Source organism: Nymphalis io, chromosome 27 (genome assembly GCF_905147045.1).
Source record: "Nymphalis io chromosome 27, ilAglIoxx1.1, whole genome shotgun sequence".
In the NCBI taxonomy this organism is placed as follows: Eukaryota; Metazoa; Arthropoda; class Insecta; order Lepidoptera; family Nymphalidae; genus Nymphalis; species Nymphalis io.
This window is the reverse complement of record NC_065914.1, coordinates 408,734-435,449: the sequence shown is the minus strand read 5'-3', so window position 1 is coordinate 435,449 and position 26,716 is coordinate 408,734. Positions and strand designations below refer to the sequence as shown.

At 38.8% G+C, this 26,716-nt stretch overlaps 1 protein-coding gene across 1 annotated transcript in view; it reads right to left on the bottom strand.

Moving 5' to 3' along the window:
* LOC126778703 (GTP-binding protein 2-like) overlaps positions 1 to 26,716 on the bottom strand; it is a 459,746-nt gene that overhangs the window by 126,327 nt on the left and 306,703 nt on the right. Inside the window, exons 10-18 of the mRNA XM_050502321.1 lie at positions 24,197 to 24,358; positions 23,744 to 23,853; positions 23,292 to 23,388; positions 23,097 to 23,211; positions 22,796 to 23,025; positions 22,145 to 22,284; positions 22,015 to 22,096; positions 21,212 to 21,307; positions 20,646 to 20,773 (exon numbers count right to left, since the gene is read on the bottom strand). Of these exons, the coding sequence (XP_050358278.1) occupies positions 20,646 to 20,773; positions 21,212 to 21,307; positions 22,015 to 22,096; positions 22,145 to 22,284; positions 22,796 to 23,025; positions 23,097 to 23,211; positions 23,292 to 23,388; positions 23,744 to 23,853; positions 24,197 to 24,358 (1,160 nt within the window). The remainder of the gene's footprint in view (positions 1 to 20,645; positions 20,774 to 21,211; positions 21,308 to 22,014; positions 22,097 to 22,144; positions 22,285 to 22,795; positions 23,026 to 23,096; positions 23,212 to 23,291; positions 23,389 to 23,743; positions 23,854 to 24,196; positions 24,359 to 26,716) is intronic.

Genomic DNA, 26,716 nt, shown 5'->3' with positions numbered 1-26,716 from the left:
TGTGTGGATGGATGTTTGTTACTCTTTCACGCAAAAACTACTGAATGGATTTCAATTAAACTTTCCAATAATATAGCTTATACATCAGAATAACACATAGGCTACAATTTATAAAGATATTGTGTGAGCTGTCCAAAATATGACATTAAATGTCAAGTAACTAGGAAAAAACCTACCTTTCTGCGAGCTATTCTGGCGTGCGCTGCCATAAACGTTAGTTACACATAATTATGTAATGTATGATAGACATCATTTAGTTTAAATGCGCGATACTACGGGTGCGGTGTAGCGAGCGGTACGGCGCGGTTCGCCTCCGGCGGCGGTGGCGGGCGGTGCGACACACTTGTGTGGGGGAAGAAGGCGCTCATCGCTGAGTGCGCGACCCGAACGCGGGCAGAAGCGTGAGGGCAGACATCGTTGACTGTTGTCTCCGTTTTGCGAATTTTCATGGTTATAGCGATTTTTTAAAAACGGATTGTACTTCAAGTAATATAGGCCCAAGATTAGGTATTGGCAGTTTTTTTTTGGTTAGGAGTTACACTTAAATAAGATACTTCATTTTTATTTAAATTAATAGATATAGGTTACTTACCTGTTCATTATACAGAATTCCTTCTTTTTTTTGTAAATTACAGAGGTTGTAGGTAGGTTAGTAATTGGTCCTTTTTTGGTTGATTTATAATATTGTAAATAACGTGATGTATATCAATGCGAGTTACCGAACTAGGAAGGCACATTGTGAAGGCCACAATTTTAACTGGAGAAGCCAAGGGAGACAATGTTCTTATACCGCGCATCCCAATCATACTGGTGGTAGGGCTTTGTGCAAGCTCGTCTGGGTAGGTACCACCCACTCATCAGATATTCTACCGCAAAACAGCAATACTTGATATTGTTGTGTTCCGGTTTGAAGGGTGAGTGAGCCAGTGTAATTACAGGCACAAGGGACATAAAATCTTAGTTCCCAAGGTTGGTGGCGCATTGGATATGTAAGCGATGGTTAACATTTCTTACAATGCCAATGTCTAAGAGCGTTGGTGACCATTTACCATCAGGTGGCCCATATGCTCGTCCGCCTTCCTATTCTATAAAAAAAAAAAAAAAACCCCAATAACTTGCCATTCAATTTTAAACGCCTGCAGTTACCGTTAAAAGTCGCATTTTCAATGACGATCAACAAATCGCAGGAGCAAACCTTAAAGGTAGCAGGCATACATTTAGGCACGCCATGTTTTTCTCACGGTCAGCTCTATGTGGCTTGCTCACGTGTTTCCAAAGCAAAAAATCTGCATGTTTATGCTGAAGGAAAAAAATCGTTAAATATAGTTTATAAGAGCATACTGCAGTAGCTATTTTTTTTTTTTTTATATCGCCGGGAGGGCAAATGACTCTACTCCACCTGATGGTAAGTGGTAGTAGAGTCCAAATGCGACGACGGCCAGTACAGACGGGAAAAACGTTCTGCACTAGCCGCCTTCGCCTTGCCGGCCCGCAAGATGCCTCTTCACGCCTCGTTTGAAGGAACCCGGGTTGTAAGAGGAGGGGAATACGTGAGCTGGTAAGGAATTCCATTTTTTGGAAATGCGACAAAGAAAGGAGTTGCCAAATTTCTTTGTTCGCGATGGAATTGATGTCACAGTTAGGCGGTGACATCGAGAACTTAAGAAACTTAAGAAGGAAGGGGGAAGCAGGAATTAGAGAGAATAATTCCTCAGAGCACTCGCCGTGATACAGTCGATAGAAAGCGCTCAGTGCTGCTATCTCACGACGCAATTGTAAAGGTTCAAGGGTGTTTGTGACCTTTACGTCGCCAATAATGCGTACGGCACGTCGCTGCAACCGGTCCAAGGCCTCAAGTAGGTACTTAGCGGAGCCATCCCAAAGGTGCGAGCAATATTCCACGCAAGACCATACCTGTGTTTTGTACAGCAGGCACAGTTGTTGTGGCGTGAAAAAGCGCCGCACCTTGTTCAGAACTCCGAGTTTCCGTGAAGCTGTTTTTATAACAGCCTCGATGTAATCCCTTGGACTAAGGTCGCAGCGAACGTCAATCCCCAGCATGGCGATTTTGCTTTGCATCACCAGCGGAGTACCACAGAGGGAGGGAAGAGGGGAAAATGTTGACTTTTTCGCCGTGAGAGCGCATACCTGTGTTTTCTTGGCATTAAACTCAACAAGATTATCAGAGCCCCATTTGGCGATGAGCTCTAACGTCCTATCGAGTTCAATGACAAGATTCTTCCGCCTCTCCTCAATTTCCGCTCGCCCAGCCACTGCGCGTCCGTGGTATCCACCATGCACTGTACTATCGTCTGCATAGCAATGTATGTTCCCAAGAGAGAGCATATCATTGATATGCAAAAGAAAGAGTGTGGGAGATAGCACAGATCCCTGGGGGACCCCAGCATTCACTACATAGAATTGTGAAGCGCAACCATCAACTAAAACACGAAGGCTACGCTTGTGTAGGAAGCTGGCAATCCAGGTGCATAGCTGAGCAGGCAGACCATATGCCGGCAGCTTGGAGAGAAGACTTCTGTGCCAGACCCTGTCGAAAGCCTTGGAGATATCGAGGCTGACAACCAACGATTCTCCATGCTTGTCGATAGCTTCACCCCAGAGGTGCGTCACGTACGCTAGAAGATCACCTGTGGACCGTTTTGGTCGAAACCCGTATTGACGATCATTAATTAAAGAGTGATCTTCTAGGTAATGGATCAGTTGGTTGTTTAAAATCCGTTCCATAACCTTACAAAGTACTGAGGTGATAGCTATTGGCCGATAATTTGCCGGGTCAGACCGATCCCCTTTTTTGGGAACCGCTTGCACATTAGCTCTTCTCCAAGCCTCCGGCACACTTCCCGAAGAGAGAGAAAGTTGGAACAGGCGCGTTAACACAGGAGCACCGCGCACTTCTTCAGCATAATGGCTGGTATTCCATCGGGACCGCTAGCTTTCCGTACATCAAGTGATTGCAGCTCCGCACGCACATCACGTTGCCTGATTTTAATGTCAGGCATCGTATGGCCACATGCAGGTATTGTAGGTGGCAGTTCACTACAATCATCGATGACGGAATTGTCGGCAAAGAGTTTAGCCAGGAGATCAGCTTGCTCTTGCGGACTGTGAGCTAGCGATCCGTCCGGATTTCTGAGCGGTGGCAGCGAAGGTTGGCAGAAATTGTTTTGCACAGACTTGGTCAGACGCCAGAAGCTACGGGAGCCCCTAGGATGCGAAACAAGGTCATGACCAATCTGTACAATGCGCTGTGCATCCGCTCTCGTGTATGCCTTTCTACAGGACTTGGAATTTTTATTATAGTTTGCTTTCAGTGAGTCAATGTTAGATGCCCCGCTAATGCAGCCGTTGATCCACTTGCGATATGCCGCCTGCTTAGCTGATACAGCATCGGCACATTCACGAGTGAACCAACGGTTACGCGTACTCCTACTGACGAGATCTGAGCTAGGAATGTAGTATTCCATTCCCAGCATGATCTCGCCAGCAACAGCAGCGGCACTAGCTGTCGGGTCATTCCCACTGAAGCAACGTTCCTTCCAAGGGACCGACGCATAGTAATCGCGCATACCGTCCCAATCCGACGACTTATAGTGCCAAACGCGACGTTTGCATACCGCTAGTGGCAGCAGCTTGGCCTGTGGCACTCTGGTAGAAATAAGGCATTGATCCGAAGAGCCAAGACGAGCCTGAACCACAACCTGATATTCCACCGGGTGAGAAGTCAGCAGAAGGTCCAGTAGAGAAGGTGCTTGCCCATCAATGTCTGGGATCCTGGTGGGCTGATCAACCAGTTGGGTCAAGTCATGTGTGAGAGCAAAAGCATGAGCAGTCCTTCCAGCATGATCAGTTTTGAGGGATTTCAACAAGGATTCGTGGTGAGCATTAAAATCCCCCAAAAACACCAATTCCGCGTTAGGAAATTGCTCTTGCGCAGCATCTGCCACCCGACTAAGATGGTCAAATAATCGGCTTGTCTCCAAGTCACCATTGTGGGATCTGTAGAGGCACACGTAGACTCGGCTCTGACGAACCAGGTCCACACGTACCACCAACAAGGAGAAGGAGGGGTCCTCCAAGCAGCGCAGTCGGTGACAGCAAACATCCGTCCTGACGAACAAGCATACTCCGGCTTTCGCTTTAAAGGATTCTTCAAGCGTGTAGCCGGGATAATTAAGGTAGCTGGTATCGGCAGGACGGAGTATATGTGTCTCCGTGAGAAACAACATTGCTGGCCGTGCTGTCTCGAGATGGTGGTGGACAGCGTTGAGGTTAGTGTGGAGTCCTCGGATGTTAGAGAACTCGACCTCAAACAGCGAGGGTATGGTGGGGGTGTGCACCGCTGTACGACCGTTATTTCTGTTTTGTTGCGCCATTTGGGAAAAATAAAATGGAAAAGAGACGTGAAGCGAGCGATGTATTGCCACGATAGAGATGGGAAAAGTGTGAAAACTAGATAAAGATGTTTAGACAACTTGTAGCCGAGATGGCCCAGTGGTAAGAACGCCTGAATCTTAACCAATGATCGTGAGTTCAAACCCGGGCAAGCACCACTGAATTTTCATGTGCTTAATTTGTGATTATAATTCATCTCTGCTTGACGGTGAAGGAAAACATCGTGAGGAAACCTGCATGTGTCTAATTTCACTGAAATTCTGCCACATGTGTATTCCACCAACCCGCCTTTAGCCCAGCAGTGGGACATTCACAGGCTGTTACGGATACGAACGGTTTAGACAAATGCACGGGACTAATAATGGTACTTGTGTGTGCGTGCAAGCACAGACAGTCTCTATTCCCACACACTCTTAATCCTATTGAGAACCGAGATGGTAGTGAATAGAATGTGTAAATCGTTACCAATGATAGCGTGTTAAAACCCAGATTAGCACCACTAAATTGGAACAGCGTATTGGAATAAGCTCCTCATCAAAGGGAGAAGAGGGATTAGCCAAGCAGTGGGACATAGACATTTACATAATCCCAGGGTGAAAATTAGAGAGTTCAGGCGCAAACAATGTCTTTACACGCTTCCAAATCTCACTTCCAGTGTACAACTTACTTTTACTTTTTTTTTCTATTTACTTATTATAAAAAAAAAAACGCTTCTGCTGGGCTAAGACCTCCCCTCCACTTGTGATTTGGAGCTCTAACTTGCAGCTTCAATGCGGGTTGATGGATATACATAGCAATACTTCATCCCATAAAAGCAGATCTCCTGACAATGTGCCCATTAATTAAGCACATCAAAGTGCAGTGGTGTTTGCCCGGGCTTTGCAAGTGGGTGGGGGATTGTTTTTAATTTAAATAAACGTCAAAATAATCATAAGCGCACCTGAGCATCGAAGCCGAGTATCTCGTGGCTGATCGAGGACGTCCTACTACTTTTCACTTCGTGCAAATGCCTGAACATGTTCAGGCGAGCGCTCCCTCTACCGTTATCGAGTTCACCTGTAGAAAAGAAAAACTATTGTATTGCGCACTACAAACAGCTCACATACCATCAACCAATGACGTCATTACAATTTCAAGATCAAATTTTATACTGCCATTGTAATTACAACTAAGTTTCTTGACCATAAAATATTTATCTGAGGATAAAATAAATGATATTACAATATAATATTAACACAGTCGGTTTTTGTCCCGACTGAGTAGGTATCATTTAATTTGTTTAAAAATGTAACAGCATTTTTACCCACAGTTGGGATAAGGCGTCATCTCCTTATTACGAGTACACACGTATAGGATCTCTACATGATAATCGAATCAAAAACTTCTGGATACGAAGCCTTGGGAACTGAGACGTTATGTCCCTTGTGCCTGTAATTATACTGTCTCACTCACCCTTTAAACCGGAACAAAACAATACCAAGTACTGCTGTTTTGCGGTAGAATATCTGATGAGTGGGTGATACCTGCCCAGTTAGCTACCTAAGTTATATATAATGTTATATATTTAATATTATTTATTATTCACTTGCGTCACCAGGTGCTGGAAGCGTCGCTCGCACGGCGAGACCAGCTGCAGTTTGTACTCGACGTTCCCGAAACGAGGCTCCGGGGTTAGACTCCCGTAGCACTCGTCGCCGGAATCGTCGGCGTCGGATGTTCTGAGGGCCAAATCGAATATATTTAACATTGATCTTATTTCAATTAATGCCATCCGCGTTCGGTGAGACCGACTCACTGTTTATGATCTCCTGGTACATTAACACTGTAATCCTAACTGGAACTAATTGACTCTTTTAATCTAATCGTTCGGTGAGACCGACTCACTGTTTATAATCTCCTGGTACATTAGCACTGTAATCCTATCTGAAACTAATTGACTCTTTTAATCTAATCGTTCGGTGAGACCGTCTCACTGTTTATGATCTCCTGGTACATTAACACTGTAATCCTAACTGAAACTAATTGACTCTTTTAATCTAATCGTTCGGTGAGACCGACTCACTGTTTATGATCTCCTGGTACTTTAACACTGTAATTCTTACTGAAACTAATTGACTCTTTTAATCTAATCGTTCGGTGAAACCGTTTCACTGTTTATGTTCTCCTGGTACATTAACAACGTAATCCTAATTCTAAATCTTTGAAACTAATAATAATAATATCCTGGGACATTTTTCACACACGGCCATCTGATCCCAAATTAAGCTCGTACAAAACTCGTGCTATGGAAACCAGACAACTGATATACTACATATACTACTTTTCTTTTGTAAATACATACTTATACAGAAAATTACACCCAGACTCAGGACAAACAGACATGTTCATGCACACAAATGTCTGTCCTGGGTGGGAATCGAACCCACAACCTTCGGCGTGAAAGGCAGGTACCTTTCAACACCGCCAAACGGCTCGTCATATAATATAAATACTACTGCTAGGCTTCAAATTAGTTCCGCCCGAGGTTTTATTCACATTCCTTTTTTTATAAACAAATTAGTCTCATAAAAGACTCGAATTCAGGGCGTCATTTTGTTTAACTTCAATTGGATAGAATGCGAATAAAACTGCGGGACAGCGCTTGTATATTTTGAAGTTTTATTTTAACAAATAAATATTGAAAATCGATTTCATAATTATAGTATTATTGTAAAATAAAAGCTTTATAAATTGTTTTGGCAACACACCATATTTTCATTTCTGGCATTGGTTATTTTTTTTTTTATTGAAGTGGTATATTGCCAATTTCTGTATTTATTCTGGATGTTCCGAAAATGTCATTATATGTAACAGAGTCGAACAAGCAATGTAATTCAAAATTATTTTATGTTATTTTTAGGAAGTACGAGTAAGCTGGCTGGTTAAGGTCTGTTCTACCTTTTTGGATAATACACAGTGGATTGTTTAGCAGAATTTCAGTGAAATTTGATAATTATAAATGCAGGCTGTCTCACGATATTTTTAAACGCAAACTAATCACATGAAAATTCACTGGTGCTTGTTTAGGTTTGAAACAGTCATTATTGTTTAAGGTAGTGTTATATGTATTTCACTATGCCTGCTCGATATATATATTAAAAAAAACACACACAGAAAGTGACTTGGGAACAGATAAGTAACATTCCTTTTGAATACAATAACATAACATGAATGACAAATTTCATTATCAAAATAATCACAACAGATAACCGATAAGGCATTTTAATGTTTTTATTAGTCATAACAGATTAGAAAAAGTTAAATTTAAAAAAATCTTTTTGTATGTCTACTATAAAATATGTTTATAAATGTTATATTATTTTATAAGAAAGGGGGGTAAGGGGGGAACGGAACTACCATCTAAACCGACCCAATTGCCAATCTCACCTGCACGTGGTGCTCCCTGCTAGATAACAGACGAGGCTCTGGCGACGGATCAATGGCGGTATAACCATACGCACCATGATTGGAAAAAGGGAAACAGCGACCTTGAGGTACAAGTAACCTCTAAAATGTCTGGTGCAGAAGGCAAGGGGAAACCACTGCACTATTATTCCCTAGTTATCGTCAGCTTTATGGAAAAGTCTAAGAAAGAAATGGCCCCGAGTTCCTGGCGTCCAGGTGGAAAAAACAGCAAATGAAGATAGGAACGTGGAACGTCAGAAGCTTGAAGAGTCCTGAAAAAGTCTACAATGTCTGCAAAGAAATGCAACGAATGAAGATTAACATCATGGGACTAAGTGAGATTAGATGGATAGGCAAAGCTAAACACCAAATAGATAATAATTACACCATGTATTACTCTGGTTCCGAGGATAGCTCCAACAAGTATGGAGTGGGAGTAATCATAAACACAAAATACATTAATAAACCTGTTAACTTAGTACCAAAATCAAACCGAACCATGTTAATATTATGTAGACTCAAACAACTAAAGAAGAGAACACAGTACCACGCAATAGACGTGAGGAAACTTAAAGAACTTAACATCCAAGAAAAAGTGGCGAAAGAAATAAACGAGTGGGCAGCAGATGAGAAACCTGGGATAATGCGTACAGTGGAGGAAGAGTGGTGTTCAATGAAGAACAAAATATTAAACATCAATAAGACACACTTGAAAAGAGATTGGATTCCTAAGCAGAGTTGGATGACAGAAAAAATATATGATCTTATCGAAGAAAGGAGAATCTACAAGAATTCCGACAATAGCAAGTATACTGAGATTGATAAGAAAATTCGGCGTGAAGTTCGTTATGCTAGAGATGCTTGGTATCAGTGCAAGTTTGATTTTGTGGAGGACCTTTATGCTAAACATGATGCATTTAACCTGCATAAGGAAATAAAATCTTTGGTAGGACACAAAAAGACGACTCACCAACTTACGGATGAAAATAATATTCCCATATTAGATATATCAGGAAAAAAACACCTATGGGAACAATACATTTCATCAATATACCGACGATTTCCGAAGCATAGCGGTAAATTGTGATCCAAATGACGGATATCCTATCCTGAAAAATGAAGTCACAAACGCTCTTAAAAAAGTTAAAACGGGAAAATCAACCGGACCGGATAATGTTCCCATAGAGGTACTCAAACTTATTGAAGACGAAAATATTAACTTCCTGGTTAAATTCTTTAACTTGGTATACGACTCTGGCCACTTACCCAAAGACTGACTAACCTCAACTTTTATTACGCTTCCTAAGAAGACCAACGCAAGAAGGTGCGAAGAGTTTCGAACGATTAGCCTTATGAGCCAAGTATTGAAACTATTTCTGAATATCATCCACGAGCGAATAAGAGCTAAATGCGACGAACATCTCGCAGATAGTCAGTTTGGTTTTCGAATAGGAGTGGGCACGAGAGAGGCTCTTTTCGCAATGCAGGTTCTCGTACAAAAATGCAGAGACATGCAACAAGACGTTTTCCTTTGTTTCATCGATTACGAAAAAGCCTTTGACAGAGTACTGCATGACCGTCTAATTGCAATATTACATGATATCGGCTTAGATGATAAAGATGTACGTATTATCCAGAATCTGTATTGGAACCAAAAGGCTACTGTACGAGTTGACAATGAGGAGACTGATGAGGTAGAAATAAAGAGAGGAGTCCGACGGGGCTGTATATTATCACCCACGCTATTTAATTTGTACTCGGAACAAATAATAGCAGAAGCAATTGAAGGCCAAGAATGTGGAGTCAAAATAAATGGCCGGTATATTAACAACATCAGATACGCTGACGATACAGTCCTAATAGCATCATCTCCTGAAGAGCTGCAATTAATTATGAGCCGTGTTAATGAGTGCAGTGAAAACGCTGGTCTGAGGATGAACCTATCAAAAACGAAGATCATGGTGTTATCTAAACATAGCTTCGATGACATTGCTATCATTGTAGCAGGCCAAAAAATTGAGAGGGTGCGCAAGTACAAATATCTGGGGACATGGCTTAATGACACCTGGAGCTGTGAACAGGAGGTAAAGACTCGCATCGAAATAGCTCGAAGTGCCTTCTGCACGTTGAAAAAAGTACTCTGCAATCGCAGACTTAAGATCCCTGTGCGCATACGACTCCTACATTGTTACATCTGGCCTATACTTCTTTACGGATGCGAGGCGTGGACAATTAAAGAAGATCTCAAAAAACGTATAGAAGCTTTCGAGATGTGGGCTTATAGACGTATGTTGGTCATTAGTTGGACTCAAAAGGTCTCGAACGTGGAAGTTCTGCGACGCGTCAACCAAAAACGGCAACTTTTGGAGACTGTCAAGAAGAGAAAAGTTGCATATCTCGGACACGTGCTTAGGCATGAAAGATATGAACTTTTGCAACTGATTATGATGGGAAAAGTTGCCGGAAGGAGAGCTGTTGGGCGCAGAAAAAAGTCTTGGCTGTGCAACATCCGTGAATGGACGGGAATCGCTAGTGCTGTCGAACTCTTTCGCCTCGCGAAGAACAAGAAGGAGTATTTAAAGCTGACTGCCAACCTTCGCTAGTCGGAGTGGCACTCGAAGAAGAAGAAGAAATGATCCAGAGACTTCATTCGAATTTATTTCTAAATTTGATTTTTTTTTACCTGTATCTACGCTAGTTGTGTACAAAACATTCTGCCTTGATAAAAATATATTTGTTGCTTATTACAAAAAGACTACTATTTACTTTATAGACTAATAGTCTGAGTTTCTTTCACTGGTTCGACACAGGCCTGGGTGTTACTTTTAACCAGTGGAAGTTTCTAGTTTGACTATCAATAAGCAAGTGTAATGCTTCAATGTTGAATGAAGTATTTTGATATTAATATTGTTTATGTGAACCTAGTGTGTTTGTTAATTCATAATAAAATTTAAATAAAAGATGACCTAGGATCTGGATAAGGATAAACAAACATAAATTATGGAAATAAACAAAAAAAATGACTAAATGAGTCATGGAAAACCACTAATGATGGAATTCGATTAACGCTACAAGATTTACTATTGAGTTTCTTTCTTCGGTTCAGTTCTTCTTGGTAGAATCTGCATATATCCACAACTAGTAGCTTTAAACCTTTGTGAAATAATTCGAATGTACTTATAAGTCTACTTGATTAATTATCACCAACTCAGCAAGCGCGCATTGTCGTAAAACTTTCTTATGAACGCGGGTTGACACAATAATTGCCAATTTATTTTTTACAAAGTGTAGCTTAAATTATAAAGATTTTAAATAAAAAATCCAACATACTTTAATTATTTTTATTATAGTCTAATGACGTGCTAAAAAATGTCTTAATTTTTTTTTAATCTTTGCTAATATATAACATTTTTCTAAGTCAGTAAAAAACATTGTTTTATTTTTTAAGTCACAATCACACGTTTTATTCAAAGCATAATTAAATAAAAAGATTAATTTAGTCCAATAACATCCTAAAATTTTCATAAATCGATGACACGAAGCTAACTTTTATTAAAACTGGCCGTTTACTCTGACAAAATTAAAAAATTAAAGAAACACACGTTTCAAATTAATAATCTAAGCGAACTGCCACAGATAATACACAATTAATTATTTAACACCATCATTTCATCGCTTACCATTACTTTATCAAATTAAATTAATTCGGATAAATTGATACTTTGAGGCAAAGAGATCTAATAAAATACGTCCTTAAAATTTATGCAATAAGGACTATTATTGTATAAACAATACGATATGTAAGATAATTTTAAAGTCGTTAAGAAGAAGATAAAAGTTAAAATGAATCTTAGTGGAATATATATAAAATACAAATTTGATAATAAATATAGAGTAAATGTAAAAAATACACTTATAAATATACATTTTTTTAGTAGGATTACTTTTTAGGTATTTTTAGTTCATACAAATTATAAATTAAAATATTTACTTACAATTGTTTTTACAGATGAAAAACGAAACAGCAAATTATTTAATTAATTTTGTTCCCATAAATATTTCTGAATTTCAAAATGGTGTCACTTAAAAATGTCTTACGTTTGTGTTACATAAATACGTATATTTAACTTAAAATAGCAAGTTATATCAGCTTACAGGAACTAGAAAAATCATTTAGATTTAATGTACAAAATTTAAATACTTCAACAAAAGATATGTATACAACAATACAATAATATGAATCGCGCCAAAATTTAAATTTAAAATGGCGTGATTATGTTTAAAAATATTTCATATTTTAATAAATTTAAATAACACAATACGAATTTGAAAATGGGGTCTTTTCAAAATAACAGAATATGACATAACAGAGCATTTTTTAATATTCTTGAGGATGGTTATCACTCAAATGCTATTTCTGATGTTAGGTCTGCTATTCTTTTAATAATTATTGTTATTTAGCTTAGCGGTATTTTTTTCCATTCATGTTGCCGCAGAGTCTTAAAAACAGGCCATTCCTTATATATTCAAAATGGCGCCTAATAAGAATAAAATATAATTTTCAAGCAATGATGAATCGCTTGAATTTTGTAAAAATTTACAAAATTCATTTTCAAAATTTTCAAAATTCATTACATGTATATTATTCACTTTTGATACAGAGACACAGCGTTCGTTCGATAGTAAAAAGTTATATAAAAACAAAAATATTTATGTAGGTAGGTAAAAAATTAAAAGTAATGTAAAATGAATTAGTGTATGCGGAATTGCTATATTTATTTAGTAGGCGCTTCCTGAAGCCGTAACATCTTCCCCGCCTTTAGATCGTCCACAGTAGGTATCGGGCAGAGTCGCACTAGCGGCCGCCTTACGCAACCGGTTGTAGTAGAGATGTCCGCGACTCGGGAGATACCATCTGGTCCAGGAAATAATCGAAGAACTCGTCCAAGGCGCCAAGATAGTGGTGGCGTGTTGTCCTCTTGTAACAGAACAAGGTCGTTTACATTTAATTTAGACATATTAGTTTCCATTTAACACGCTGTTGCAATTCGCCCAAATATTCCCTTTGCCATCTTTGCCAAAAGTGTTTGCGTATAAGTTCAACACGTGCATATCTGCTTAATTGGGTTTCGTTAACATTCGCTAAAATAGATTCAGATACTGGTATTGCACGTAGTGGTCTTCCAATAAGGAAGTGCCCTGGAGTGAGCGGAAGGTAGTCATGAGGAGATGAGGATAAGGGGCAAAGAGGACGACTATTAAGGACGGCTTCAATTTGCGCAAAGAGAATAGATATCTCTTCAAACGTTAGATACGAGTTTCCCATAACGCGCCTAATATGATGTTTTGCCGATTTTACTCCAGCCTCCCAAATGCCGCCAAAATGAGGAGCATACGATGGCGAAAAATTAAACTTTATACCCTCCTGAGCCGCATAATCAGATATAGGTTCAGCAATATATTTTAAAAATGAAACGATTTCTTTAGCCGCAGCTACGAAATTACGGCCATTGTCGCAAAAAAATTCGATGGGCTTACCACGACGCGCAACAAATCTTCAAACAACAAGTTTCATAATAAAGGCATCCTTTGACAAGTCGCTAACGGCTTCTAGATGTATACACTTGTAACGTAGACAAACAAAGAGACATAAATAACATTTTATTGTCTTAGCACCTCGTCCCTTGCGATTTAAAATTAGGAAATGTCCCGCAAAATCTATGCCAACGGAGAGGAAAGGGAAATCAGCTGTAACTCTTTGTAATGGCAAATCACCCATTTTTGGATACAAAGTTTTACCCTGAATTCGTCTACATCGAACACAGTTGTAGACTGTGCGTCGTGCTAGACGCCTTCCATTTAAAGGCCATATTCGTTCTCTCACAATTGACACTAAAAGCTGAGGACCTGCATGAAGATTAGCTATGTGTTCACGATTAAAAAGTAATTTAGTTAAATGGTGAGACGAATCTAACAATATTGGATGTCTTTTATCAAATTTATAATCTGACGCATCTATCCTTCCACCTACTCTAATCAAATTTAAATTATCTAGAAAAGGCGCCAAAGATAAAATTTTACATTTAGGACTTAGGCTGCATTTATTGGCCAAAGTATTTAATTCTTGTGGAAAACTCTGTTGTTGAGCGATGCCACACAGAAAGAAAAAAGCCTCATTTAATTCTTTAGTACTTAAATAACCAGTATGTCTGTTAGACGCATTTTTTAAATTATAGATAAAACGTTTGACATAAGCAATGGTTCTTTGTACTTTTGAGAAGGATGAATAATTTTCTATTTTTATAATAGGTTCAGTTGAATTAATTACAACAGCAGATTTTATTTCAGGCAAGTCTTTGTAATTAAAATTAGTAATTGGCCATTCGGATTCTAATTGATTAAGAAAAGTTGGTCCGGACCACCATAGATCGTTGTTCACTAAATTTATAGCTTCAACGCCTCTTGAAATAAGATCAGCTGGATTGCATTTAGTAGGAACATAACGCCATGATGAGATATTTGTGGTCTCTTTGATCTCGACAACTCTATTTGCCACAAATGTTTTTAATTTACTAGGATTGCCATTGATCCAACCCAGAACCACCTTGGAATCACACCAATGATAAACACGAGCTGGGTTATACCTTATAGACTTGAGGACGCTATTAGTTAACCTTGCTGATAGAAGAGCTGCACAAAGCTCCAAACTTGGTATGGTCATAGGTTGCAAACGTGCAACTTTCGATTTAGCACACAAAAGCCTTATATTAAATTTATGATTTTGGTCTACAGAGCGTATGTAAATACAAGCACCAAATGCGACTTCAGAAGCGTCACTAAAAGAATGAAATTCTATAATCGTGGGAGAATCACATATAGTGCGTCTTGGAATCTGCATTTGAGACAAATATAATAGGTTGTCATTAAAATTTTCCCATTTCATTTTAATATCATTAGGGACAGGCTCATCCCAATCAACTTTGGCCTTCCATAACATTTGTAATATTATTTTAACTAAAATAATATATGGACTGAGTAGTCCTAAAGGATTAAATATTTTGAATGAATTTGACATGATACTGCGTTTAGTTATTAATTCAGATTTTGAAACTAATATTATAGGGAAATGCAAATTGTCATTGTTTGGATTCCAACCAAGTCCGAGTGCGTTCGATGATTCACTGAAAGTTAAATTATCTTGTTTATCCGTACCATCATTTTGAAAATTTGGCAAATTTGACTTAAATTTCCGTAGATTAAAACAACCTGTATGTAACGCTTTAATTACTGAATCCTTAATAAAACGTAATTGATTTTCTTCATCAGCATCTGTTATTAAGTCATCCACATAAAAATCCTTCTGTATAATATTTTTTATTAGACTATTCTCACATTCATCACCAATCTGCCATAGGCATCTCGTGCTCAAATAACTCGCGCTTGACGTTCCGTAAGTCACGGTATTTAAACGTAAGGTTTTGAGGGGTAAGGACTCGCCTTTTCTCCATAATATAAGCTGCAAATCGCGATCAGTATCGTTAACAAGTATTTGTCGATACATCTTTTCTATGTCACCAGTTAACAGATATTTATGTTGTCTTGCACGAATTAAAATGGAGAAAAGAGAATCCTGTAGGTTTGGCCCCACCAATAAAAGGTTGTTTAGAGAAAAGCCTGATGATGTTGCAGCAGAGCCATCAAACACAACTCGCAACTTGGTTGATTCACTACTTTCTTTATAAACAGCATGATGACATAAGAAATATGAGTTTTCCGGATTTTAAATAACAGATTCTGATAGATGACCTAAATCGGCATATTCATTTATAAAATCTATATATTGTGATTTCAAAAGATAATTTTTCCGAAATCGTTTTTCTAAGTAAAGAAATCGTTTCTTAGCCAAAGTAAATGAATCTCCAAGACAATCTGGCGTATCGATCAATGGCAATTTTACACAAAACCTACCTGTGTTAGTGCGAAAGGTATTATTTAGAAAATGTTCTTCGCAAGTCTTTTCGGATTCACTTAAAACGGTTTTAGTAGGAACCTCTTCAAGTTGCCAAAATTTAGTTAATAAATTGTCAATTTCAGAATTATTATTACCTTTAGGAGTAATAGTGTGATTACAGTAAATATGTTCTTTAACGTTTACATTTATTGGACCTGCTATCAACCAACCTAACAAGGAATTTCTTAGAATTGGTAAATTCGGACCTAATACCCTTTGATCGCATTTTAATAGATTCCAAAATATATCTGCACCAACTAAAAAATCAACTGGTCCAGGCATATAAAAAGATGGATCGGCTAACTTTAAATCTTTAGGCAATTTGAAAATATATTTATCAATAAGAGTGTTAGGTAGTTCTCCTGTCAATTCAGCAAGTACAAATCAAGAAAAAGTTGTACAAAATGAAGTATTCAAAGATTTAATTGTCACTACACAGCTTTCGGCTATATTACTCGCTATATTATTGCCAATACCCATGACTTTAATGTCAATAGGATTAGAAGAGAGAGATAAGCGTTTTTTTAATGACTCACTAATAAAAGACGATTGACTACCTGAGTCTAATAATGCTCTAACACGTTCTGCCTTGCCCGTGTACGGATTGCAAACTTCTATTAAGGCTGTTGATAAAAGAACATTATTACTCTGCTTACTAAAATTAACAGATGAATTCGTCTGGTCCTCTGAAGTAGGTTTATGAAGCATGGTATTATGCTTACCCTTGCACTTACGGCAGGGTCCCATTCGACATTCAGCAGTAGGATGACCTTGGCGCAAACAATTAGCACAGAGTTTATACTTTGCCACATCAGCAAACCTTTCTTGTTCACTTTTAGATTTAAAAATATCACAATCGTAAATTTTATGGTTTTGATTACAAATAATACATAAAAATGCATTTTGTTAATTTTGATTAACGTGTGTAAATATTTTTTTAGTTTGTATAATAGGTTTTTGTAATTTATTGTCATTTGAAGTAATGCTATTTTGATTTTTATTTTGATTATTAATTCTATTTCTATTTACTGACTCAAGAACATCAGCACGATTATTTAAAAAATTATAAAATTTATCTAACTTCGGTACGTCATTAATGGTATTACTAAGCTCCTCCCATTTTAGTAGGGTAGTGTTGTCTAGTTTAGAAGACAACATGAATATGATAATCATATCCCAATGCTCTGTAGGCAGCCCCAGGGTTGACAGAGCTCGAATATTCTTAGAGACGTGATCAACTAAGTATCTCAATGATTTTTCTGATTCCCGTGTTATATTTTGTACGTTAAATAAAGAATTTAAATGATGGTGGATAAGTAGTCTTTTGTTGTCATAACGCTCCAAGAGTAAACTCCAAGCGTTATTATAATTCGCCGCTGACACTTCGAGATTTGAAATAATTCGCGCCGCGTCACCCTCTAAGTATGAAATCAAATAATGAAATTTATTAATTATCGGGACGCGGTCATTATTATGTATTAAAGTCAAATAGGTATCGCGAAAGTCCAACCAACGAAAGTAAGCACCATAAAATTTTTGAATTTGAATTTTAGGTAGTTTAACATTTAAATCTTGATCGAGACTACATTGGCTTTCTTGTACAAATGATTCACGCTTTAAGTCGTCTTTAGTATTAAATTTATTTAACAAAGTTTTAGCAGATGCAATCGTCAAAATAATATCCTGCTCAATGTTGTCTCTTTAATCGATTTCTGAGTATAAATTTTCAGAATTAAGAACCTCAATCTGATTCTGCAGCTCATCAAACTTTGTTGACAATCCCTCAAATTTATTACATTTCAAAGTTAATTCAGCAATTTCAAGATTTGATAATTCAGTGAAAGTAGTAATTTTTTCCAAATAATTTTTAAATTTAGTTATTTGACCTTTAATAGAACTGCGTCTTGTAAACAAATCCTGTAAAGTTTTAGTATTCGATAATGCCATGATTATATTTTAAACTTCTTTACTAATTTATAATATAATATAAAAAAAAATATGCTTTTGTATGTATGTATATATTGTAAGTAACTGTATTTAATTAAATAGGTAGAACACAGTACATAAAACAACTATTAAAAGGAATCGTCAACAAAATTAAGATTAAAAATAAAAATATTAAATCTTATCTTAATCTCCTCGAGTGACGACACTTGGGTCAGCTGGGCCTAAGCCGCTTTGCAGCGCTGGCACACGATGAATCAGCGCTTCAAACCGCTACGTAGCTCGCGCAACGCGACGGCTAACGGCCGCGATCTGGAATGTTCGGCAAACACAATGAAAAAAAAAAAATGCAATTGTAAAATGTATTAAATTTTAATCTTTTATATTTTTACTTATTTTTAGGTATATAATGTAATTTTCAAAAAGTGTTAATTATTTTGTGGATACTATTTTATTAAACAATATTTCCTTTAACTTATTACGAAAACTATATTTTTAATAAACTAATCACTTATATTGTTAATCTAATTGTATTAAAATTAAATGTAGTTTGAGATATAACTTCTTTACGCAAATGAAACACAGAGAATACGGAGAAAATAGGAAGTAGGTATGATGGACTTTAGTGAAAAATATTTGGAAATAATTAGGCTAAGGAATAACCAGGGCACCTTTCTTTAATTCCTCGTTCTTGGAACCAGGATGCGTTGCTTTGGATGCTACGCTGGCCGTGAATGATAGTGGACCCCGTTTAACCATTGACCTTAAGCTTGCTGTGCTCCAAAATTATTGTTTCTTTTATGATCTCGTCGTTTCGAATGTCACTGCAGCGTTTTCTTTTTCGTTTGCGTTTTCTTTCAGATTGGCCTTCACAATCCAAGTTCCGAAACACGCGGTGTATGAAGAAGATGATTTTTGGACTTTACTATAATATACTATTTTTGATAGTGTCCTGTCACGGTCGCCAATGTTAGAACTTTAGTGGGTTCTAATGGAAGTTGAAATCAAACGATTTAACCTCGGAGTAAAAGTATATTATTCACTTTTGATACAGAGACACAGCGTTCGTTCGATAGTAAAAAGTTATATAAAAACAAAAATATTTATGTAGGTAGGTAAAAAATTAAAAGTAATGTAAAATGAATTAGTGTATGCGGAATTGCTATATTTATTTAGTAGGCGCTTCCTGAAGCCGTAACAGTAATATATAATTTTGTTTTGGTACATATTCAAATTTAGTATTGCATAAGTTAGGTAATAGACGAAATTTCATTTATATTTATAACTGATCAGAATATGATTGACGGGAATAGTTCGTGCTTATAATGCCTGAAGTTCTCAAAAAAATATGACCGAGTTATTACAACTTATACCTAAATACCTGGATGTTTATTTTTTAATTTATATATAATTAACATTATTTTATGCTGCAATTTTTTTTAATTTGTTGTGTAATATAATAAACAGGTTAGTAAAGGTTTGAATATGTTTTTTTATTTAAAAAATAACTTTTAACGCGACACGTTTTCTTAGACCAAAAACGTAAATGATAATAATTATCTTTGTTTAAAAAAAATCTTATTCAACCATTAATTGCTTTTATTAAATTATGTTTAATATTATTGTAGTTTAATTAATATCGATGCCACAGATAGCTATATAAATATTAATTAATACAAATCATAAAAATTCAATGTCATATCGTCTAAAGTAAAATCGGCATTAAATAATCCGATCATTGATAGTTAGATATCGTAATGTTATATAATATGTATCATTAACTTTAAATTGCAATTTATGAACAGGAACTGGATATATCATTTAATGTACAAAGTTTAAATATTAACAATATGAAAGCTAATTTTGGTTTACCTCTTGAGGTAGTGATTATATTAATGGCGCCAAAATTGTATTCAAAATGGCGTCATGATGTTTGTGTTTTTAAAATGCTAAGCATGATTTTTTTTTAAATAAATACAAAAATTATTTTACCGTACAACATTATTGTTTTAAATTTATAATCAATTTTTATTGGAGTCTTACATATCAGCGCGGCTTAATGCAAAAGTAACATCGGCATTGTAAGAGCTACTATTAACAAAAAAAAAATACAAACCTAAAGATTTGTTCCTTGGGGCGTGATTATCATTTTAAAAACAGTTACGTTATATATGTATGCATATAAATATGTTATTTCATTTAAATAGAAAATAACTAGTGCATTAAAGCCACAAGAGTAGACAAAGGCAAATTAACAACCGACATTGAATTGGCGCGATATCATTGGTCGAGATTTTGAGTTATCTGTGATATTAATTATGGATTTGCGAAAAAATTGCGTTTTATTCGAGAAAGTAGTTAAGCTGAGCTATTAGCGACTATCACGGGATATGGAAATATAAAGTTAGTTTATATTTACTCCTACGATTGGAATATACTAAATATACATTTCAACTAATTGTAAAAGGTGTATTAAATACAATATTAACACGTGCATAGTGCTATTTTGATTTTAAATAAGAATATTTAATTTAAATATTAGTTTATTATTCCAACATGACTAACAAAACTTATTCCAACATGATTCAAAACAGTTACAGTAGATAAATGTCCTACAGCTGGGCTAAAACCTCTCCTTCTCAGGAGAAGGTTTGAGCTTATTCCACAACCTGCTTCGATGCATGGATTTCCTTCACCGAACACTTATAAATTAAATGTGTGAAAGTCAGTGGAGCTAGCAATCTCGGATACCAACACTGAGCTGACGATATACTTTATTGGCTCAACAATTCAACTGTAATTAGAAGTTATCGTTGGGTTCGTTGAGCGGTACCTGGTCCCCAGCCCCGCCGTGAACAGCAGCCGGCGGCCCCGCACGAGGTACTCCGGACAGCGGGCGAACCTGAACAGCACGGAGGCCCCCTCACCCGCCCTCAGCACGTTGTTTGGAGACATTATACCCTAAAGCGAAAAATATATCCGTGGTCAGCGATGAGATGAGCAACCCGATGGTAGGTGGTCACCACCGCCCATAGACATTGACACCGCAATAAATATTAACCATCGCTTACATCACCAATGCGTCACCACCTTGGGAACTAAGATGTTATGTCCCTCGTGCCTGCAGTTACACTGTTTTACTCACCAACAACAATGCTATTGCTGTTTGGCGGCAGAATATATTATGAGTGTGTGGTAACTGGTGGTAAGGGCATTGTGCAAACCCGCCTGGGTAAGTACCACCCACTCATCAGATATTCTACCGCTAAACAGGAATATAACATAAAAAAATAAATATCATTATCATACTTAAGTATTTTACGCAACACCACCAACTATACTAAAATTATACTATTTAATTCCACTCCGCAAAGTGAGTTTGATGTATGTATTCGTTACCTCGATAATGGCCGTCTGACGCACGTTCCCGACATGCACAGAGCACTGGAACCCTGGGTAGATGGCCGTGGAGTGTCTCAGGACATGCACGGATGCCTGTTACATTCATTCAAATTTAATTCATGACCGCATTACATATTATATTGCACAGTCTGTGCTAATATTGCTAGCATATAAAAAAACAGCCGAGATGGTCCAGGCACCACTGAATTTTCATGTGCTTAATTTGTGATTATAATTCATCTCGTACTTTACGATGAAGGAAAACATCGTGAGGAAACCTGCATGTGTCTAATTTCACTGAAATTCTGCCACATGTGTATTCCATCAAACCGCACTGGAGCAGCGTGGTGGAATAAGCTCCAAGCCTTCTGCTCAAAAAAGGGAGAGGAGGCCTTTAGCCCAGCAGTAGGACATTCACATGCTGTTACGGATAAAAAAACACACACACACAATGTGCTGTGCAAACACATACAAATCTATAGTCGATTCCAATAGCAAGTAGAGTATATAAGCAACTTTGACTTTGAAATTTGGTCGAAATCTTAATATTATGTGGTATTGACTATGGATTCGCGAAAAATTTAGCGTTTTGGTTATCTGTGAAGTTGTTATCGGAACTTTGTAAGTAAAACTAAAGTGTATATAAGTGGTTAAGTGTAACAGTGTCGTGTTGTATATAGAGATATATTGATCGAGAAGTGTTTGTAGTGTACAATACAGCAGAGCTGGTAGCGAATCGCATGGAATCGCATATCTAAGGTTTGCTAATCTTTTAAAAACGAGTAGAGTTTTCTGCTCACCTGAAAGTATATACAGCCTCTAGGGTCGTTTGGGTCTTCGAGGAACACCAGGTCGTCACACACGCACTTGTCCTGCGTGTCGCTCGACACGTGCGCGTCGCTGTACTTGCTCCCGTCGTCCGACACGTACACGTTCGTGCACTTCGTGTCCGATTTCTTCGTGAGGCTGTTCTTCACGTTGGCGATGTCCTGGAGGATATTATTGTTCTGTCTCCTCGCGTTCTTTCGATTCTTCTCCGAAGCTTGCGACGAGTGGACTAGTTCTGATATCTGTAACGATGAATTTTGAAAATAAAAAAATATATCACTTTTTTAATTTCGTATAGGTACGCTGGCAAATGACCACCTTATGGTAAGTGGTCGTCACTACCCATAGACTTTGTCACAGTCTATTAACCACCCCTAACATCGTAATGCGCCATCAACCTTGGGAACTAAGATATTAAGTCTCTTGTGCCTATAGTTACACTGTCTAACTCATCTTTCAAACTAGCACACAATAATACTAAGTATTGCCATGGCGGTAGAAACGTTATTCAAAAAAGCCTTTTTAAATCGTTTGTATAATATAATTTTAAATATAAAGCTACAACCAGTATTGCTACTCTGTAAGAACATTCTCTCACTCATCATCATCATGTCAACATTTCACCGGAGAGTGATGAATCTAAAATTCTAGAATAGCACTACTGGCCGCTTAATTTATATTCTATTAATAAATATTCTGTCTTAAATACATGTAAGTTTTTATTTAGTAATAAGGTTTGAATTAGCGACCCACCTGTCGTCCTCTGCAAGTCCCGGGCGGACAGCCTCCGAAGGTGGGCCGCTCGTGTCCCGCGGCGTAGCCCCCTGGCCGCGCTAGCAGCACCATGCCCTGCCGCAGTCCCGGCGGGAAGCGACCCAGGCCCAGCGACGCCGACTGTCCCGCGCGCACGGTGCCGCACGGGACGCGGTTGCGGTATATCGTGCGCACGGATATCTCCGCGAACTCGCCGGACTCCAGAGGTCCTGGGGGGGAGGGGGGTGGTGTTAAATATACGTCGCTCTATTCATCTCACAACTAACAGAACGCAACGCACCTATGATAAGTTCGTCGCCCTCGTAGAGTCGCCCTCGCGCGAGCAGTCCCCCCACGACGGGCCCCGTCGAGTCCCTTACGTGGAAAATTTCGTCTATTTGAAACTCGCACGCCTCCTGTAAAGTGACATAAATTATAACATTTATAATTTAATAAAAAGGATACTAGTCAACTGCGCAACATATGGTTCACTCACGTCCTCGGGGCGCTGCAGGTCGCGGCGCGCCAGCAGGCACGCGTGCAGCGCGTTGAGTTCGGCACCGCGCACGCAGCTCCCCGGGAACACGGCCACCCTGCCGGCCGACACTACTGTGATTTGCGTTCAACTATATATATATATCTGATCCGAAACTAAGCAGAGCTTGTACTATGGCAACCAGACAACTGATATACTATTGTATAGACAATTACACACAGACTCAGGAAAAACAGACATGTTAATGCACACAATTGTGTGTCCTGAGTGGGAACCGAACCCAACACCCTTTGGCGTGAAAGGCAAGTATCTAGCAAGGGTGGTTGGCGTAGCTATAGACAATACTATTACCATTACCTATTTATTATAGTATGGAACTCGTTTTAAGGTCATACATAAGAGTTCATCCAGAAACACTTCGGGTTTAAATAAAGACTTGTGAAGCTACTCACTCCTCATCCTTTTTGATTTCGTTGTCTAGATTGTCTATGGTGTCCAGTATCGACTTTTGCGGCGTAACGCAGTTCCTTGCCATATTCTCGTCAGTTATTAACAGCGGTTTCTGTAATAATACCAATATATACCATTACTTTAAATTTAAATAAATCTATAAATTATACAGCATCCCTGATTTATCATCTCGTGCTCCTTGAAGAACATCGCGAGGAAACCTGCATGTTTCCAATTACAATATATACTAATATTATAAATGGGAAAGTAAATATATCTGTTTTTCTGTTAAACTTTCCCCCCCCCGGCTTCTCTTTATGTTATATGTGTGTGGACGGGCAATTGGGCCACCTGATGGTAAGTGGTCACCATCACCCAAAAGCATTGATGTAAGAAATAATAACCTAGTTTATAAGCTAGTCTTTATAGATGCTATTTAAAATAAAATCACTGACCTCATTAGCGGGTTCCAACAATTGAGCCAGCCTCGCTACAACAGCATTGATGTTGCTAACCAGTTCACACTTGTTGATGACTGCGAAGAACGGCATGTCCAAAGCCAGCAGAAGACCGATGTGTTCTTCTGTGATGCGAGTTATACCGGCTGTTGCCGAAATCTAGAAATAAAAAAAAACTTTATAGTACAAGTTGATAATATGACTACAGTGCCATCTATAATATTATCTTGTAGCTGATTTAAAAAACTTACAGCCACTGGGTCGCTGTTACCCTGGCCCCTCGGGCCAAAAATTAAAGACACGACAGGTTAGGGGGCAACCCCGCGGCCCGTACCCAGACTGGCCTAGGCCAGTTAGGAGGAACCAACTCTCTCTCTTAAAAAACTTTCATTAATAAGACGTATTGCTCGATAAGGGTTTATAAATATGATAAAAAATTGTGTTTAAACTCTTACATAGTTTAATTGTAGCAAAAGAGTTTAGTTTTTTGCCGATTATTTTAGTAGGATCTACAGTTTGAGCCGCTGTTAGGTTTATATATTATTACCTGAATAAATTATTTTGATTTTGAGCTGTTTGTAAAAAATGTATTAATAAGATAAGATATTTATTCAACAAAATGAAAATTAACTTTTGGTTTGATATGTCAGGACTCCAAAAAAATCAGTTGGAAACCATAAGCAGCATTGATGAGAGAACCGACACGCTGGTCAAAATACTGCAAAACACATCCCGCAAGTGTTTTCCGCCACAGAGAAGAGACAACGCACCAAAACTCTCTGCTGAGACACTCGAGCTCATGAGAAAACGACGAGAACTACCATCGTTTTTGTCAGATAAGGCCTTAAACCGAACAATAAAAACGCTGACGCGACGTGATCTCCGACGCTCCAATACCCGTGCCATCAAGGCTGCGATTGAGCAAAATCGGGGATCGAAAGTGTTCGCTCGCAAGTTTGGGAGGCCGCGTCTGACAAAACTTAAAACTGAAAATGGTGGGGTCGTTACCTCTAGGCCTGAGATTATCGGAGAAGTAGAGAGGTTTTATGGGCAGTTGTTCTCTTCAAGATCGGATAAACCCGTGGGAATCAGTATTGATGACCAGCGCGCCCCTCTTATGCGCCATTACTCCGAGGAGCTCCCGGTCGTTGACCAAGGAGAGATTAGGGCGGCTCTAGAATAGCTTAAAAACAACAAAGCTCCGGGAGATGACGGAATCACAACAGAGTTGCTTAAGGCAGGCGGGACTCCGGTCCTGAAAGAGCTAGCAAGCCTCTTTAATTCCGTCATCCAACATGGCAAGACCCCGGAAACGTGGAGCGGGAGTGAGGTGGTACTGTTTTTCAAGAAAGGTGATAAAACCCTCTTGAAAAACTACAGACCCATCTCCCTCCTGAGTCACGTGTATAAGCTGTTCTCAAGAGTCGTCACGAACTGTCTCGCCAGACGACTTGACGAGTTCCAGCCCCCAGAGCAAGCCGGCTTTCGATCAGGCTACAGCACCGTGGACCACATCCATACTGTTCGGCAGATTGTGCAGAAGACCGAAGAGTACAATCAGCCGCTGTGTATGGCATTTGTGGACTACGAGAAAGCCTTCGACTCCATCGAAACCTGGGCAGTGCTCGACTCATTGCAGAGATGTCATATCGATTGGAGATATATCGAGGTACTGAGATGTCTGTACAACGCCGCTACAATGACTGTCCACATCCAGGACTGTAAGACGAAGGCGATCCAACTGTGCAGAGGGGTGAGACAGGGGGATGTAATATCCCCGAAACTGTTCACCAACGCGTTGGAAGACGTTTTCAAAACGCTGGATTGGACTAGGTATGGAGTCAATGTAAACGGCGAGTACATCTCAAACCTTCGATTTGCCGACGATATCGTCATCATATCAGAGTCGCTGGAACAACTCACCGAAATGCTGCGTAGCCTAGGCGAGTCTTCCCGGTGTGTCGGTCTCGATATGAACTTGGACAAGACCAAGGTCATGTTCAATAGGCATGTCGTGCCGGGACCGATATACGTCGAGGGAAAACCTCTCGAAGTTGTTAGTGAATATACCTACCTAGGACAGATAATACAAGTCGGTAGGAACAACTTCGAGAAGGAAGCCGATCGAAGAATTCGCTTGGGATGGGCAGCATTTGGTAACCTTCGTCAAGTCCTCAAGTCGTCTATACCGCAATGTTTGAAGACGAAAGTCTTCAACCAACGCGTCTTACCTGCCATGACATATGGTGCCGAAACGTGGACACTAACTGCGGGACTAGTCCACAAATTCAAAGTCGCTCAGCGTGCTATGGAGCGAGCTATGCTCGGAGTATCTTTGAAGGATAAGATCAGAAATGAGATTATCCGGAAAAGAACCGGAGTCACCGACATAGCTTGCAAAATTAGCAGGCTGAAGTGGCAGTGGGCTGGTCACGTATGTCGTAGGACCGATGGCCGTTGGAGCAGACGAGTCCTAGAGTGGAGACCGCGAATCGGCAAGCGCAGCGTAGGGCGCCC